The sequence below is a fragment of the Trichechus manatus genome, unplaced genomic scaffold (genome assembly GCF_000243295.1).
Source record: "Trichechus manatus latirostris isolate Lorelei unplaced genomic scaffold, TriManLat1.0 scaffold00038, whole genome shotgun sequence".
Taxonomy (NCBI): domain Eukaryota; kingdom Metazoa; phylum Chordata; class Mammalia; order Sirenia; family Trichechidae; genus Trichechus; species Trichechus manatus.
Window position 1 is genome coordinate 14,944,372 of NW_004443974.1, and position 17,946 is coordinate 14,962,317.

Sequence of the window (17,946 nt, forward strand, 5' to 3'; positions counted from 1 at the left end):
CCACTGAGCTAAAAGGGTGTCTGGGGGCCATACTCTCGGGGTTTCTCCAGTCTCCTTTAGGCCAGTAAATCTGGTCTTTTTTTTGTGAGTTAGAATTATGCTCTACATTCAGGGAGATCTTTAAAAACGTAAATTGATATGCCATTTCTCTGATTAAGACTTTCTAATAACTTCCTATCATCCTTTCTATAAAATTCAAGCCCTTTACTATGGCTTGTAAGGCCTTATGTGAACCGGCTCTTGTCTAACTCGTGATATATGTCTGGTTTCTTCCACTCCAGTAACATTGACTTCCTTTCTTCCAAGCTCCTGTCCACCAAGCTTGCTTTTTAGGCGTTTGTCCAGGCTGTTCGTCTGCCTGGAACACTCTACCCTGTGATTTTGTATGGCGAGCTCCTTATTTGGGTCTCAGATCAGATGTCATCTCCTCAGAGAGGCCTTCCCTGATCATCCTATTTAAAGCAGCTCTTCTAAGCACTACGTCTGTGTCATTATCTTGTTTTATTATAATGCTTATCACCAACTGAAATGACTTCCCACCAGATGGTGAACTCCAGCAGAGTAGGGGCCTTCTTGTTCTTGCTCACCACAGTACCCGTTTCCTAGATCAGTGCTTAGCATGTAGTTGGCACTCACCATTTGTTGAGTGAATCGCTTGTTTTTATAACCATGATATTTGTGTAGTGCTTTCTGGTGTACAAAGTTCTTCATCCGGCACATCTGGTTATACTTTCCAAAATTATGAAGCAAATGATATTATACCCTGAGGATCTTATGCAAGGAGAAAAGAGATTTGCCCAACATCATAAGACTGGTAAATGGAAAAGACAACACCTGGCCCCAGGATGTCTGACATTTAAATCCTGAGAGTTTAATTTTCAGTATCAAAACTGTCTTTGTTTATTTATTTAATTTGTCTTTATGTTGGTCCCAGAAGTTATCAGACTTCTTGGGCACACTTGGTAGCTCAGGAGAACTACCGCTAGCTGCCTCTTAACCCACCCTGCTTGTTAAACTTTACTAAGGGACTACCATCAAGAGTAGTTGCTATAAATACTCTTCTGGTTAAATGAAAGAGTTGATTTATTATAAACATCACATTTCCTATGAGAACAAAGTAGATAAGCAAGAAGTTCTGCTTTTTAAGTTCATATACATAGCATTTGTTTCTGGGAAAATCTTTAATAGCTGTGTTCTGTTCTTTGATAATAAATATTAAAAGTTGAAATAACTCTGGGGTTATCTCACTTTCTCCAGTACAGGAATCCTTCTGAAATAGTCTGGGCAGATGGCATCCCCGTGTTGGTTGGATGCTTACAGTGAGGGGCAGCTTAGTGTTTTAGATACCTATAGATTGTATCTTTGGTTTATAGATGTTTATAGATGTTAAAGATGTATTCCTAAAGAGTGGTCGTACTTGAGCAAAACAATGCTTTTTAAATGTTCTTGGGGAATTTGTTTCTTAGGAGAACCGTGTGATAAAAGCCTTTTGAACAAAATTTTTCACGTGGTTGGCCTGCTTTTTTCTTAAAATGTAGCATACCTTTGTTTTAAATGATGACTTTAAAATGCGAATTTGCTTGTAGAAGACACATTTTTTTGATTATTTTATTCCTAAAGACTCATTATCATTAAGACCAAAAGAAAAGTCACTTAATAGTGAAAAGTGTATGTCCTATTAGGACGTTGCCTTACATTGATCTAGGTCAGGGGAGAAATAGGAGAACAGCCTTTTAGAGAGGACTCTTGTCTCTCTCCTTCAAATAGAGCCATGATTTGTTACTGATTTTTTAAATCTGATTCTTTCTGTAGATTGCTGCTAAAATTGATTCAATTCCTCACTTGAATAATTCCACACCTCTAGTGGACCCCTCAGTGTATGGCTATGGAGTACAAAAACGGCCCTTGGATGATGGAGGTAAGTTGCTGTAAAATACCTTTGTCTTTTGGATAATAGCGAACCTGCCAGTTAAGTTTGAATCTGTGTCAGCCATTTCCTAAACAGCTCTCTCAAATGTTACACTTCTAAGAGGAATGTTTGAGAGGAAGTATTTAGGATGATTTTTCTCAGCAATTCTCTGGAATTTGAATTATTTGCCTTGATAATACAGGAAATCTTTTCAGCTGGACTCTGAGGTAAAGACTTGGGCCCTGAGCATCAGCTTTAAAGTAATTTAAGATTCAAGAATTTTGTTTGATTTAGCCTTCGTTCTTCTAGTGTGCATGTGGGGATTGAACTCCATAGAAAAGCTAGGATTTGGTGCACAGCTCTGAGGAAGCTGTGACTACATCTTGACTTTAAAGAAAGGGAGGGGAGATGATGTCCTTTCTAAAGTCTGCCAGGTTTTTCACCATTCCCATTTATGACAGGCTCTTTCTAGAAGCATCTTTCTCTTTCATTCATTTATTATTTTGCTGGTTTGTTTTTATACCCTACCCTATCCCAAAAAGAATTTGAGACCACTTAGAAGTGCCCGTTAACCAGCCTCATTTGGCAAACAGTATCTATCAGATGTGTTTCTGTGGAGAGCTAACAATTTCCTTTATCATGTTTTGTATTCTGCAAAGTTTAACTGTAAAAGGGATTCTGAAATACACTAGATTGCACGTGTATACGCACGTACAGTCGAGTGGGTCAGTGTCATCTCTGTCATTCTTGCTGTTGATCTGCAGACGCATCCAAGCGTGTACATACATTTGTGGTGTATTAAGTTAAAAAAAATCTAAGTGCAGAGAAATATATAGTGTGTGATCTCCTTTTTCAAGAAAAGTACATGTTTTTCCATACATAGAGGAATAATTTCGTGTGACTGTGATTTCTCTGGTCTCTTTGGGTATTCTAAAAGAGGAGATCTCCATTGTTTTTAGATGTGGGCCTTTTTGAAATGCTTGTATAGACTTGCACTGTGAAGATTTTAAGGAGATAGACCTCATTTGGGAAGAAGAGTTTTATCTATTTAAAAAACTATAATCACGCAGAAAATCCACCCCAGGGCTAGTGGAACTAAGGTGACAATTTAAAATGCTGCTCCAAAATGGTACCTTTTGATCTTTTTATATTTGACTAGTGTTAGTGTTTTCTTAGACCAAACAGCACTGATTACATTACCTGCATTTTTGTCTTCATGAAAAGTTATACGACAAAGTAATCTTTCTACATTTTCAGGGCAATAATGCTTTGGTTCCTCTTACAGGACATCAATGTAAAAATAAAAATACATTGTCTGGCTCTGAGCACGTATCTGATTAATGGACAGTGTCTCTCTCTGGCCCACTGTTTCCAGAAATGTAGATCAATACATTTCACAACTCCCAGCCTTGTTTTTTGCCCGCTGTGTATAGTGAAAGTGTTAAAACTTGTGCACACAGTGAACAAGTACTCACTATGTCCTTTGCTTAAGGAACACCTAGAATATTTGCAGGTGAAGCCCTCTGGCACTTTGCAGATTTTGCTTCTGTTAGTCTTTTGCACACATATTTGAAGGAAATTAGTAAAAGACTGAACTTACTGATAAAGAGATCTGGGGAGCAGGCAGATGTTAGCTGAGTTAGTCAGGATCACCCAGTAATTCACCAGTAAATTCAGAATGTCACTCTGAAACACTCAAAACCCCAGTTATGTTGTGTATTTTTACCTCCCTTTTGATACCCATAGTTTTTTGCATGTCTGCCTTTTGGGGACTGTCATGAATTGAATTGTGTCGTCAAAAAATATGTGTATCAATTTGGCTAGGCCATGATTCCCAGTATTGTGTGATTGTCCACCATTTTATCATCTGATGTCATTTTCCTGTGTGTTGTAAATCCTGCCTCTATGATGTTAATGAGAAGAGATGGGCGGCAGCTGTGTTGATGAGGCAGGACTCAATCTGTGGGATTGGATTGTGTCTTGAGCTGGTTTCTTTTGGGATATAAAAGAGAGAAGTGAGCAGAGAGACAGGGGGACCTCATACCATCAAGAAAGCAGTGCTAGGAGCAGAGCGCGTCCTTTGGACCCGGGGTTCCTGCGCAGGGAAGCGCTTAGTCTGGGGGAAGATTGATGAGAAGGACCTTCCTCCAGAGCCGACAGAGAGAGAAAGCCTTCCCCTGGAGCTGATACCCTGAATTTGGACTTTAGCCTACTTTACTGTGAGGAAATAAATTTCTTTTTGTTAAAGCCATCCACTTGTGGTGTTTCTGTTATAGCAGCGCTAGATGACCAAGACAGGGACTAACTCCTTGCAAACAGAAAATACATGTTTCCTCTTTTTCTTTCTTCTAAATATTAAGTCTGCTTATAGAAAAAAAGGAGCCTTGGTGGCACAGTGGCTAAGCGCTCAGCTGTTAACCGAGAGGTCAGTCGTTTGAACCCACCAGCTCCTCCTTGGGAAAAAGATGTGGCACTCTGCTTCTGTAAAGATTACAGCCTTGGAAACCCCATGGGGCAGTTCTACTCTGTCCTACAGGGTCACTATGAGTCGGAATCCACTTGGCAACAACAGGTTTGGTGTTTTGGTTTCATAGTAGGAAAGAACTGAGAATGAATCTTTCTGTATCAGGACAGATCTCTGGTCATCTATGGGTGCTTGGGTCTTATATAACAATGGACTGTTTGAAGAACAAGAAATTGCCTTCAGGTTTCTAACGTTATGCAATACGGTTTGATTAAAATTAGTCCATTCTTCTGTGAAGCATCATTTAAATAACAGAATTACGCAAATTGTTTTTTCCAAAATGATCTTCACATTAAAATTTCCATTTGTCATTGAGCTTAGGGAGAGCCCTGGAAGTTTGGGGCCTGCCGCAACCTCATTTTGTCAGTTGCCTTCTGATGGTATAGGGTAACTGGGCCAGGTCTATTCTCTTGAATAAATATGTGAATAAAGAGATTCTGTCAAGGGAAGCGATGTTCATGTTTACCTGACAGCTTTATAAGGGTCACAATCTTGCTGTTTGTGCAATAACAGTTTAGAAAAGTAGATACAGAATAATAAGCAGGAGTTCTGGCACTTTTTTCTTAACTAAGGACTTCCAAAGCTTTTCAGTCACGTTGTTGTTGGATACCATTGAGTCGATTCCAACTCACAGCGACCCCATGTGGCAGAGTAGAGCTGCCCCGTAGAATTTTCTCGGCTGTAATCTTTACGGAAGCAGATCGCCAGGTCTTTCTCCCCAGGAGCCACTGGGTGGATTTGAACTGCCAGTCTTTCAGTTAGCGGCCAAGTGCTTAACCATAACGCCACCAAGACTCTTTTTTTTGCATTCACAAATGTGGCAGTTTTGTTGGTTTGGTTTAGGTTTTTTTTGACAGTAGCTTACTAGATCACTTCTTTAGCAATATGAACTTTCCAACCTTCCTGTGAAGCAAGGTTCTTTAAGCTTTAGGAGGTTAAAGTTTAGTCCCTTAGAACTTTGCAGAGGCATTATTCACATCTATTTAAAAATCCTTCAACCCTTAAGCCAACCAGAAAGAACCATCATATAGGGCTTATTCAGGACATTGAGATTTGCAACGATTGTATGTACTGAAGGATTAAAAAATGTGCTAAGCAGTAAAACAAGGGGAAAGATGTGTTCCTGCTGTAGAAAGGGATTTTGGTTAGTTATGTTCCAAGGAGTGGTGATTTAAGCTGGCAGATTACTGGTTCGTGAGCCTAATTTGAAATCCAGCAAGAGGAATTTGGAGCCCAGCTTTCAAAGCCCAAAAGGAGCCCTGGTGGTGCAGTGGTTAAGCACACGGCTGCTAACCGAAAGTGAGTGATTCGAACCCACCAGCCACTCCACGGAAGAAAATGTGGCAGTCGGCTTCTGTAAAGATTTACAGCCTTGGAAACACTGTAGGGCAGTTCTACTCTGTCCCATAGGGTTGCTATGGGTTGAAATCGATTGGACGGCAACGAGGTTTTTTGTTTTTTTCAAAGCCCACCTTGGTGTCCTTATCTGGGAAAAGCAGTCATTCCACTGCCCTCCCGCTTCATATCAGGTAACTTTAACATCTTTAGTCTCAACACCCACACTTTCGGACAGTCTTTGAGGTGCACCCTTGGCATCTTACCAATTCAGGAGTCTCCCTCACTGGTCTTGGTCGTGGCACCTTTTCCATCCAGTACTTTCTTCATACTACAGCAGGAGCTTCTTCCCTGGAGCCAGTCTGCCCAGTTCCATTCCTTACCTCTAAGACCTTGGCAGCTTCCTCTTAACCAGGGAGGTCTGAACTTGCTAACCTGCTTGTCACTTGTCAGCTACCTGCCCTTCTGGTCTCACTCCCCTTTTCCCCCCTGTTCTATACTCTATGCAGCAGCCTAGTCATCTGTTGCTTCTCTTCGCTCTTCCGGAAACATATCCCCATCCCCACTCTTTACCTGGCTAATGCCTACTCAGGTGGCAGATGTGTTATGACTTCCTCCTGGAACTCTGTCCTCATCTTTTGACTTTCTCTAGTGTACCACCCTTGCCACAGAGCCTCTTTTTCTTCTCTCCTCTTCTCTCCCTCCTGCTTCCCTGTTTCCCTTTGTCCTCCCTTTTCCCCACACCACCTCACAGTGAACAATAAATCACATTCTCCTCTGAACTTCTAAAGCAGTTCATTTCTCTTCTAAGGGCATGTATCGTCTTCATTATTCTGTGGTTAATCAGGGTACGTCATGTACCTCTCCTGCTAGATTCACTGTGCTGTGATCTTAGAGACTGGTTCTTTATTTCCCTACATACCTTAAATAGCGAATGAGTAATCTCTTGATGTTTAAGTCTTCCTTCTTGGTATCCTACAGTTGGCATGTATAAAATAAGCTTGCTGTGAAAAATAAGTTTCGAATTTAAGAGAATCTTTCTAGCTAAGTTATTTAGAAATGCAGATTTAAATTTAATCTAATTAGGGGTTGGCAGACTTTCTCTCAAAGGACCATATAGTATTTTAGGCTTGCCAGCCATAGGGCCTCTGTCCCATCTACTTAACTCTGGTTTAGGACCTCAAAAGCAGCCGTCGATGATAATATATAAATGAATGGGCATGGCTATGTTCTATATCACTTTATTTACAAAAACAGACTGCTGGCCTTCAGGCCTAGTTTGCCAGCCTCTGATCTAATCAGTCTCTCCTTATGATTAGCTGTAACACACTCTCAATCTTCAGTTAGGACATGTACAGAGGGTAGCAACCGTATAACCCTAATTTCCTTAAATCTCCCTATTCTCAGGTTCTAATTGCCCCAACTGCCAGAAGGGAAAAAAAAGTGATTTCCAGTGTTTTACCTAGAGCTGGGTAACAGATCAACAAGTCTCTTATCTTCTTGTCTGCATTTCTAGTGAATGAGGAAAGCATCCTCTCTGGTCTTCTGCCCTTCACCCTGAAAATGTTTAGGTAGTCGTATCCCTTTGAACTTTTTATAATTGCTCTAAATAGGTCTCACTCATTCTTGAAGGCTCTCTTTGCTCTCTATGTCACTAGAAGCAGAACTTTGATAAATACGGCGCTGTTTTGCCACTGGGTTGAGGGAAGGCAGCACAGGGAGCTTTGAAAGTACGCCTGCATTTTCTTTTCTCTCAAAGACAATTTTTGATTGTTATATAGTACCATAGTTTTTAGTTTTGTTTTATCTTCATGATATTCTTGTAGGGTGAAGGAAGAAGACTTCTTAGGTATACTGTCAAATGAATTATTTGTACGGAGGACTAGAGTAGAATATATGGTCCCTTCCAAGTGTTGTTTCAGCGCATGTGACACAGAGCAAAGAGGAGGAGGAAAATGGGAAGGGGAAGTGAGGAGGACAGGTTAAAAAAAAAACAAAACACCTCCTTGCAAGTACTTGCAAGGAGCAAAGAAGGGCTGAGAGGTGCCAATGGTAGGGAGTGATGAGGATCAAAATTCTTGTCGCCTAATGGCATGAGCATCTGAACCACATCCTTTGGCCCACAGCACCTCAGGCCTGCAAGCACCAGTCTCCATTTTGGAAAGACAAAAGTGACTGTCAGAGTTGTTGAATACTTTCCCTGAATGAAGGATACTGCAGGGATGAAAAGCCAAGACTAAAACCCCGTTCCTGAGGGTTGACAGGGGTAAGGGGACAATTTTGCCTTTTACAAAGTAGGTAAAGTGAATCAGGGATTTTGAGCAGTAGTCTTCCAGCCAGGTTACACGAAGACTTCATGGGGATTAGGTTGGCATGGATAGGCTGAAAGGAATCATTTTCAGCTCTTCAACTTCTGTACGCCCTCTTCCCTAAAACTAATCTGTCCGAGAAGTGGGCCTGTGGTAGAGACATTTTGCCCCTCTCTTTTCTGTGCTCCTTTTTACATTTCCCTTCTTTTGTTTATGGTGATACATCACCTGGATGGTAGACTCCTCAAACAAAAGGGCTAGTCAAGAATTCTGGTTGGAGAATCTCAGGGTAGCAAAGCATAGAGAGTTTTGCTAAGAAATATTGAGGGGAGCAGGGTCTAATTTTATCCAGATAACAACTCATGGCAAAAGCTTTATGCCTCTCTCCTCTATCCATCTTGGAATTGTAATTCAGAAGTGAGGTGGTAGTCATGGGAATGCATACTAACAGGTACGTGTGAGCTGAAAAAAGGAAGTAAGCTTTTTTTCTGGGAGAATATAATCTGACTGATTGGTTTGACAATTGGCTTAGCCAAATAGGTGGAATAGTGAACATTTTCCATAAAAATGAATGAGCTAAATCTGCAACATCAGCGTTTTCAATGAAAAACAATTGAAGCTCATACGCAATATCTATTACATTCTTTGCAACTTTTAAACCTGTAGGGGGGGAAATTAGATGTCAGGTTAAAAGGGGATTCGTAGTTTTTCAAAATTCTTTTAGGGAACATATGAACCAAAGTGGCTGTCTACTCTGGCTGGGCATCTGAATTACCCAAGGAACTTTTAAAAACACATCTTGATGGTACAGCCACTGTAGAAAACAGTTTGGTAGTTTCCTATAAAACTAAACATGCACTTACTGTATAACCCACAGTTGCACTCCTGGACAATTATCCCAAAGAAATGAAAACTTAGGCTCACACAAAAACTTGCCCATAAGTTGTCATAGTAACTTTATTCATAATAGCCTCAAACTGGAAACGGCCTTTATGTCCTTCAACAGCTGAGTGGTTAAACAGTGGTACATCCAAACCCTGGAATACTACTCAGCAATAAAAGGAAACAAACTATGGATACACTCAATGTTGGATGAGTCTCCAAGGAACTATGCTGTATAAAAAAAAACTATCGTCAAAGATTACATACTGTAGGATTCCATTTATATAACATTTTTTAAATGGAGACCAGATTAGTGATTGCCAGGAATTCGGGATGAGGGATAGGGGAACCTCTGTTTAGAATAAGAAAGGATCACAGCTAGAAGGGACCCTGGAGCTTAACCTCCTTATCATATAGATGAGGAAACTAAAGTCTAGAGAAATAAATGACTTGACCAAGGACAGAGAAGTAACAGAAGGAAGACTCGAACCCAGATTTCTGCCTCATATACCAGAAAAGTGTAGTAGTTGAAGTTGTAAACGCCAAAGTCTAGTAGATCAGGGTTTGAATCCCAGCTCTGCCAGTGTTAGCTGTGTGACTTTGGGCAGATTGTTTAACCTCTGAGCCTCTGTTTTCCTCATGTGTAAAATGGAGGTAATTATACCTACCTAATAGATACTCATAAAAAATTATTTTCAAGCTTTTAAAAATACCTGTCACAGGATCACAACAGAGGGTCCCGGACGGAGTTGGAGAAAAATGTAGAACAGAATTCTAACTCACAAAAAAAGACCAGACTTAAACTGGCCTGACGGAGACTGGAGAAACCCCAAGAGTATAGCCCCCGGACACCCTTTTAGCTCAGTAATGAAGTCAGTCCCGAGGTTCACCCTTCAGCCAAAGATTAGACAGGCCCGTAAAACAAAACGAGACTAATGGGGCACAACAGCCCAGAGATGAGGACTAGAAGGCAGGAGGGGACAGGAAAGCTGGTAATAGGGAACCCAAGGTCGAGAAGGGAGAGTGTTGACATGTCATGGGTTTGTTAACCAGTGTCATAAAACAATATGTGTACTGTTTAATGAGAAACTATTTGTTCTGTAAACTTTCATCTAAAGTACAATAAAAAAAGTTAAAAAATAAAAATACCTGTCACAGTGCAAGAAATACTCTCATTTCCATCAGACCTAGTACACGTGTATTAAACACATAAATGTAACTGAAATAAAAAATTTATGGAACACATATCCTTACTGTATGTGGTACACCCTATTTTTTATTTCATCTTTTAATAAAGGTGATCATAGATTTCCTACATTGATTTCATGACCACTAGATTAAATGAAAATAATGCATGTAAAGTGCTTACTGCTATAATATTGTAAAAGTATTTTTACTCTTAATGTTACTCCAGGAGTACTCCTTGCTTTCAGGCCTAGGATAGGCATTTGAACTGGGGAGTGGGTTTCTTGACACATCTCCTTCACTGGAGACTAAGGTTGCTCCTGATCACGTGGGGTTTAGCTTTCTGTTTTCCCTGCTAGACGCCAAGCTCCTTGAGGGCAAAGACTGCCTTGCTTACCGTTTTATCCCCAGAACCTGACACGGTTTCTAGCATGTAGAAGGCACCGATTTGTGGGATGAGTGACCCAAACAATTAATATTGCAGAATTAAACAATGATAGTATTGAAACTTTCAAAATAAAGGACAGGGAAGTATGAATGGGCGCAGAGCTCATATGGGTACTTTACACTGTTCTGAGGGCTCAGGTGTAATTGCGCCTTTCTCATCAGTGAAAGGGACGGCTAGCAACAGCGCCTGCCTCCTCGGGCTATTGTAATAGGACTGAGAGAGTTAATGTAGTTAAGGCACCTAAAAAGCCCTTATTGTTGGCTAGTGTTATTCTTTTCCATTCAAAAGCATGTTAGACTGCAAGTGAGAATGACATTATTGAGATCAACTTGAATTCACTCTCACTTTAAAAAAAAAAATTATTTGCAAAATTAGTGACAGATTATTTGCCAAGGGCCTTTTAAAGCTGAACTTCTAATACTAGTGTTTTGTGGCCCTGGGGCAGAGTTGCTGCCTTAGAACACAGGAAGCCTTTGTATTGTCTCTGGGAGAAAACCTTCTTAAAAATGCTTTGAAAAACGTAGAAATCCCTACAGATAACTGAGTATTATTACTATATTATTACTGCCCTTAGCTAGGGTTTGGAAAGGCATTGGTCAGAGTTGAAAGAGACTGAATCCAAGGAAGGGACTTGGGGGAGAAATGTTTTCAAAATCTGAAGAGGAAGGTTTGATTGATTTATTTGTTGCCAGTCTTATAAAAACTGCTGACATTTTCCATACTGACCAATTTCCTTACCTGCCTCTGGTGTGCTGTTTTGTGTTCAGTGCTACGTGCACTGTTGGTGTGCTGTTGTGAGGAGCAGTTGGTGCTTTTGGAGCTTGGACTTTTTGTGGGGAGCAGTTTAACTATTAAAATTGATGCTATTATAAAGTTGGGTATGTTTCCTAGTGATATTTTCTTAGCATTTCTTTTAGGGGAGAAAAATGAAGACTTTTCTTTGTCTCCTCACTAGCAGGGAAAATGTCTGGCCGCCTTATTTTTTAAAAGATCATTATTGAAATTGGCAGAGTACAACTCTTCAGAAAGCATTTCTTATATTGTGGAATGAACATTTTCTATAGGAAGCTCATTTTTCCATAACCCAGGCAGCTCCCTATTCTGTAGTGTGCAAGATAAATGAAAACTCTGTGTGTGTGCATGCACACACGCGTGCTAGAATTCAGCTAAGGTGAGCTTTTGAAGCAAGATGAAGCGTTGTCAACCAGCATGCGCCATTAACGGGAAATAGGACTGATTTTATTCAGCATTTTTTCCTTTTTTATAGTAAGATAACTGTAGTTACCATTAAATGGAACATGATTTAGGTGTTCCCATATGCCTCCCTAGTTTGACCCCTCTTCATCATGAAGACTAAGGAGAGGTCCCCTACTCCCGGAGTCGGACATTATCGGTTTGCTGCATGAGCGCCCGGTACCCCCTTATCTAACTGCTGGTTTTCATTTTTAGGCACCAAATGGGAATGTTTCCGAAGGGAATGAAACTTTAAATCGTGCCATTTCAGCCTTGGGCTACATCCATTTGCACGGAGGAGGGAGATGATTTGTTCTTCTTAAGAGTCCACCAACTCAGAGTTGAATCTGGATTTGAATTTGATTTCATTCTTCAGTGGTGTGGCTCTCAACAGTCCATCTATTTGTGGCATGATGGTGTATGCACTTTTATTTTCGATCCTTGTAAGCAACTCCATTGTCAGTAAAGCAGTTGGCTGTCAGAAATGATACCGTGTGTGTGGCACCTGTGACATGTACTTTGTCAACAAAAGGAATTTCCATTTTTGTGATGAGCACAAAATTTCAAATGGTTTTTGAACAGGAGCCCTCTGAATGTTCTCCTGAATCTTGTGAAGTCCTTTATGGTAGCGTTGCCTTTATTCTGTTTCTGTGGCTTTTCTGGCTGAAGCAGAAATATTTGAAGATCATCAGCCTTTTGACATCTCTTACCAAACCCACAGTGGACCAGGAGCCGAGGTCCAACCACATTTCCCTATTTGGGGAGTAGGTGCCTCTCCTTTGTGTTCTCGTCATTTCAAGACATTTTATATTCTCTGTTTCCCATGGATTCTTTATCCACTAAGAGAGGGGTTCAGACAGTAATCAGGAAAGCTAAGTTTGTCCCTTACATGGGAGCATCTAACCAAATGAGAGGACACTTCGCCATTGACATCCTCTTTGAGTATGTTTTTTCATACCCACTGCCTCAGGTGGTGGACGTTTCCTCTCACTTCTTCAGGGACTGAGTGTATAATGAGGATCCCTTTCCTCAGCTAGTAATTGTCCAGCTTTCGTGTGGAATGGAAATCATGAAGACTCCCTGTCCCAAGCAAGAGCATTTGTCATGTTCAAACTGGATATGCAAAAAGAAAATTTTAAGACTCAATAAAAAACAATTCTCTTATCCATGAGATAAGCAGATTAATAGTATATAGTGTCAATATTTTGGCTGCAGACCATTATCTTGCTATCGATCCAGAAGAATACGGTATTGACTCAGTAGCTTCGTTTACTTTTTGCTAGCATTATTCTCTGTGCTTTTTCTTTTCCTTTTAAAATGTTATGATCTGATTTCTTTTCCTTTGTCTTTTCATGACCAGCTACTGTCCAATCAGAGAACGACAAGGTTAAGTTTGCTCAGAAAGAATAGCTGTTGGAATCCTGTATTTCAGATGTCAAGTCATTTCACTCTTTTTCTTGAAGTTGATGTAACTGGTCCTTTTCCTGCTTACCTCAAATCTGTCCTTATAATAACTTTCCCCAAAGATAGATTTGTGACTGCCCTTTTCAGTATATTGTAAGGTTCATTCATTTGCCTTGTAATGTGTTTGGTTTTATACTCTTCATTGTCTGCTGACTGTATTTCCTGGGCTGCATTTTCCAAAAGAGAAACACCACAGAATCATTTTTGCTGATGGCTGGTGAAGGAGACACTCATCAATAGCTGAAAGAGGAGAAACTGAAACAAAAAGCATAGCTAAAGTGGTTTTGAGGAAATGTGATTACAGAGTTGGTATTAATAATAAGAGGCTTTTTGGCACTGTTGTCCCTGTGAAATGGGCTTGAAAGGCAGTTGCTCACTCTTAGTGTTCGCTACATTCGGCCTGCTCTGGTGGGTGGGGTCAGTGAAGAGGCCCAAGGAGGGAGTAGGCCAGATCCTCTCCTTGAGATACTTATTCTCCTGGTGGGGTGAGGAGTGGATGGAGGGATGTTCCCTCCCCCGTGGCTGGCAGGAACATATGTGCATGTTCTTAGTGACTACAGCTGCCATGGAGCAGTCCTTAACAATGCTTCAGAGGAGGTTAAATCTTCTAATTTGTTTTAAAAAAGAGAAAGAAGGAACCCTGTCTACCTTCACACTGAGTTTGGATGGAGAGCGGGAGGGAGGTGGGAAGTTACAGGGATTTAGGCACGCAGGATTTTCTCCCAGGCCTCTCAGCATGTGGACACACAGATCAATTTCTTATCCTGCGTTCAGCTGGACACTGGGTTAGAGACTGTGTTGATCAAGATGTCCCCTCCTGTTTCATATCATATAACGCATTCATTTCAGCCACTGAGCCTAAATTACTGTTTGCTTTCTTTCTTTCTTTTTTTTCCCCTGAAATGGTAAGAACTCATGTAAGGATGAAGTTAGTTTATCCGTGCTAATGCTTTGATTTTTCTTTTCTCTTTCTCTTTGCCACAGTAGGTAACCAGTTAGGGGCCTTGGTACATCAAAGGTAAGCAGTGGGTTATGTTTTATTATTTATTGATCATTTCTAATTGTTTATTGATCCACCATCTGTATAGAGTGTTAGAAAGTCAGAGGATGAGAGTGTGAAAAACCATGGGCTATATTTCTTTAAGACTCAAGTTTTTTGCTAGCCCTTTCCAAGGCAGTATGAACTCGGGATAAACTAATACAGGGTGTTAAAAATCAGCCATTATCTATGTAAACTTAAAAGACTTTAGGAATGGAGTTGCTTTTTTTGCTTAAAAGGAGAGAATATGAAATTGTCCCTTCTGATTTTATAGTTTTTCCAGTTATTTTATGAATTCTTAGCTCTTCATTTGAGAAGAGGGAAGAAGTCTTGAGGAAGTGGCTGAGTTGTTGGGCTTTTCCAAGATGTTTTAGGTGCTTCAGGAGTGTGGGTGGATGGCTAGTGCGTGGGCCTGGGAGGCCAGCAGCCAGGGTTCCTCTCCCTGCTGTAGTGATAGGGACATGCCAGAGAACCTTGGGAAAGTTCCCAAGTGATTCTTCCCTGTCTCAGTTTCCCCTCCTAGCCTTCTGTTAAACATTGTGGATTTAGGAAGCTATAAAGACCTCTAAACTTTAAAAAATCTATAACATGGGTAATTTGTGATCACAATGTTGTCCTTCAAAAAGGATAAGATATACAGGAAGCTGTTTATGCTAGAGCTTCTGTTCTGTAATGGATGAAATCTTGTGCTATGTATCTGTTATTGTAACATCTTATCCTTAACTCTCACTGCCAATAATGTAATTATGTCCTCTTGTGTTCTTCATAAATGTTGGGGGAGAAGGGGATCAGGAAATCACCAGGCATTAATTAACTAAAAGATTTATCCTGGGTTTTTGTTGTTGTTTCTTTGTTCTGTTTTTGGGGAGTTTTTTTTTTTTTTTTAATGAATTAAAATAATTTAAACTTGAGGTTATTGTTAGTATCAAAAAATGCTAACTTCCCTTAAAGCCATAATTAGTTGGGATTTTACTTTCCAAAATGTTTATACTTTGTGCATTAGACAAGTTTCAGCCTTGCATTTACAATAGGGCCTTGTTTCCATGAAGCCCAAAGCAATTCATCTTGGTAGTTTCTTCCTCAAAGAGAGTCTGCTAAAATTGTTCCTGAGGCTCGAGTTTTGTGTCCTTTCCTATTGCTGTAGTGTTGAACCTCTTCTAGTAAATTCCTCAGTAATATTTTCTGAGTAGCCAGCTTATGCTACACATGATGTGAGCTGCAGCTTCGTGGCTACCCAGGAGCACAAACATACAGGAGCGCTGTTATCCTTCACAGCAGTGTAAGGAGACACATTCCAACGGGGACCCAGTGTCTATTTCAGGATACGTTAGGCAAGCCAAGGTTTGGCATTAATGTCTACAGTGTTACTGATTAGGACACCTGGCATTACCTGATTTCAGAGTGAATGTGTGTATCTCTAGAGAGAGAGAGAAAATCCCCCCACGTATATAAACCTGAGGATGTAAACTCCACAAGAAGAAGATTCTCTGTTTGCTCCCATCAAAATGATAACAGTGGCAAGTGCTATTTATGCTATTGCGTTTTTTCTAAGTGCTGCTCTTTCCTTAAAAACATGCACTTTATTCAATCCTTTCCGTGATGGGTAAAAATCCAGCTGTGTGAGAGATGTTTCAAAATGCCTGCTTTCTTTTTTTTTTTTTTTCCCAACTACTTGCATTTAGCATCCTCCTAAGGTAAATGTTTAGATTTAATTGCTTTCTGTGGTGTTGGGCAAATTGGATATTGTCCGCAATACACTGTATGGGAAATTTGAAGGTTTGTTTGAAAGAGCCAGTACAGTGGTTGTTAAAAAAATAAAAAAGGCACATAATGGATGGGATAGCATTTAACAGAAGTACTTTGCGGAGTAAGTGAGGTAATTATTCTATTGTGGTCAACACTGATTAGGCCTCCGTTGGATACTGGTTCCATTTGGGGCATCTCACCTTAACAGACAGATAAAATTAGAGGGAGGCCAGAAAGCAATAAAAAAGACTGGGAAATAAGGAATACTGAAGAAAAGTTGAATCTCTCTTCATCTAGAGAGGATACCGTAATAGAACTCTAAACATTTCCAGAAACCTCAAAGGATCTTTTAAGTGCCCTGGGATTGATGACTCATTGATTAGAGAGGACCTAACAAGGAATAAATTAAGCAACATTGAGATTAGCTACATGAAAAAAAAAGGTAGTTTTTAGAGTTGATGGTTTAATGAAAAATTAGGGGAGATAGAAAGGCTAGATCTTTCCAAGGTCTGATTGACAAAAGGATTCATTATATGATACTCTTTTGTACATGTTTTTGGATTTGTTAGCCAAATTGGTATGATTTAAGTCTTTATCTTCCAATATTGCCAAATGGGAAGTTTGGGAACCTAAAATGGCTGCAAATTTCTATTCTTTTTTTTTCCCCAAAATGTTCTTTGTTTTTAGGGCAGTAATAACAGAAGAATTCAAAGTGCCTGATAAAATGGTTGGATTTAGTAAGTATCCACATTATCCTTTTTTCCCGAATTCTGGTCTATTTTTTTGTGTAAATTTGTTTCAGTCTAAGTGCCACCTGTGGTGGAATGCTGTTCAGTCTGTGTTCCCAAGTGCCTTGTAGCACTGCAGAAGTGCCTGCAGGCTGAGGGAGAGACCAGAGCTCTGGGCCATGCATCCCGCCACCCCTCTCCCCGTTTTAGTTAGAGTACCTTATATCTGTCTGCTATGTTTCACATAAAATTTCTGTTGCTTTAATGCCTAAAGAGTTGAGATGGGCTCACTGAGGCCAGTTTGATTTGTAATGCCGGGAGCCAAGTGTAAATGTTTGCTGAATTCATTCATTCATTCATGCATGGTTGCGTATGGAATGAGGGGTGCATGTTCTGACCTTGTTCAATTTCTTTCAGTTATTGGCAGGGGAGGTGAGCAGATTTCACGGATTCAAGCAGAATCTGGTTGCAAAATTCAGATTGCTTCAGGTAAGGGCTTTTTTCTTACATCTCAGTTTGGTAGAAATCTGGATTTTGCAAAATTTTCCACATTCAAAATCTTTGCTTGTTGCTTAAAAGTTTAGGGGCTTGGGTAAGTATATGTAATTGCTGTTTTCCTTGCACTTCTGGGGCTGGATTCCCAGGTGAGAACCAGAAAAACCAGAGCAGAAGCAGGCCCAGAGACAAGGCCTCCCATCCGGCTTCACAGGTAGATCCTTCCGCAGTTCTGGGGCCAGCCACGGCCCCGTCCCAAGCCCCTGCTGCTCTAGGACCTCTTGTTTTCTGCACCAGAATGTTACACAGACATAGTAGGGTCTGCAGGAGTCCTGTGGCTTTGGGGTAACTGCTGGGGACTGCACACTGCTCCCTTAGGTTAGATTATCCCTTCCCTTTGTGGAAAGGGGACAGTTGCAGGGGTGCTGGCTGAGTTAGAACGAGCTAAACACATTTTAGGACCTTTCTCAGCTGGGCCTGTTTTTACCATGCAGTGTGGAGAGAGATGGATTGAAGACGAACAATTTTTATTTTATTTAAAATTTTACCATCTAATTTGAGTTTGACCTCTTTCCATAGTGGTGGTGGGTGTTTGGAGGACATTTGACTAAAGAAGTATTTGTTATTTAAAAAGATACTTATTACAGTG

General features: G+C 40.4%; 1 protein-coding gene across 3 annotated transcripts in view; it reads left to right on the forward strand.

Annotated features, from left to right (window-relative positions):
- The window catches only part of FUBP3 (far upstream element binding protein 3), a 54,386-nt gene that overhangs the window by 11,680 nt on the left and 24,760 nt on the right, over positions 1-17,946 (forward strand). For all 3 annotated transcript variants that reach the window (XM_023730815.1, XM_023730813.1, XM_023730814.1), the window contains exons 2-5: positions 1,813-1,918; positions 14,274-14,307; positions 16,762-16,811; positions 17,220-17,291. In XM_023730815.1, the coding sequence (XP_023586583.1) occupies positions 1,813-1,918; positions 14,274-14,307; positions 16,762-16,811; positions 17,220-17,291 (262 nt within the window). The remainder of the gene's footprint in view (positions 1-1,812; positions 1,919-14,273; positions 14,308-16,761; positions 16,812-17,219; positions 17,292-17,946) is intronic.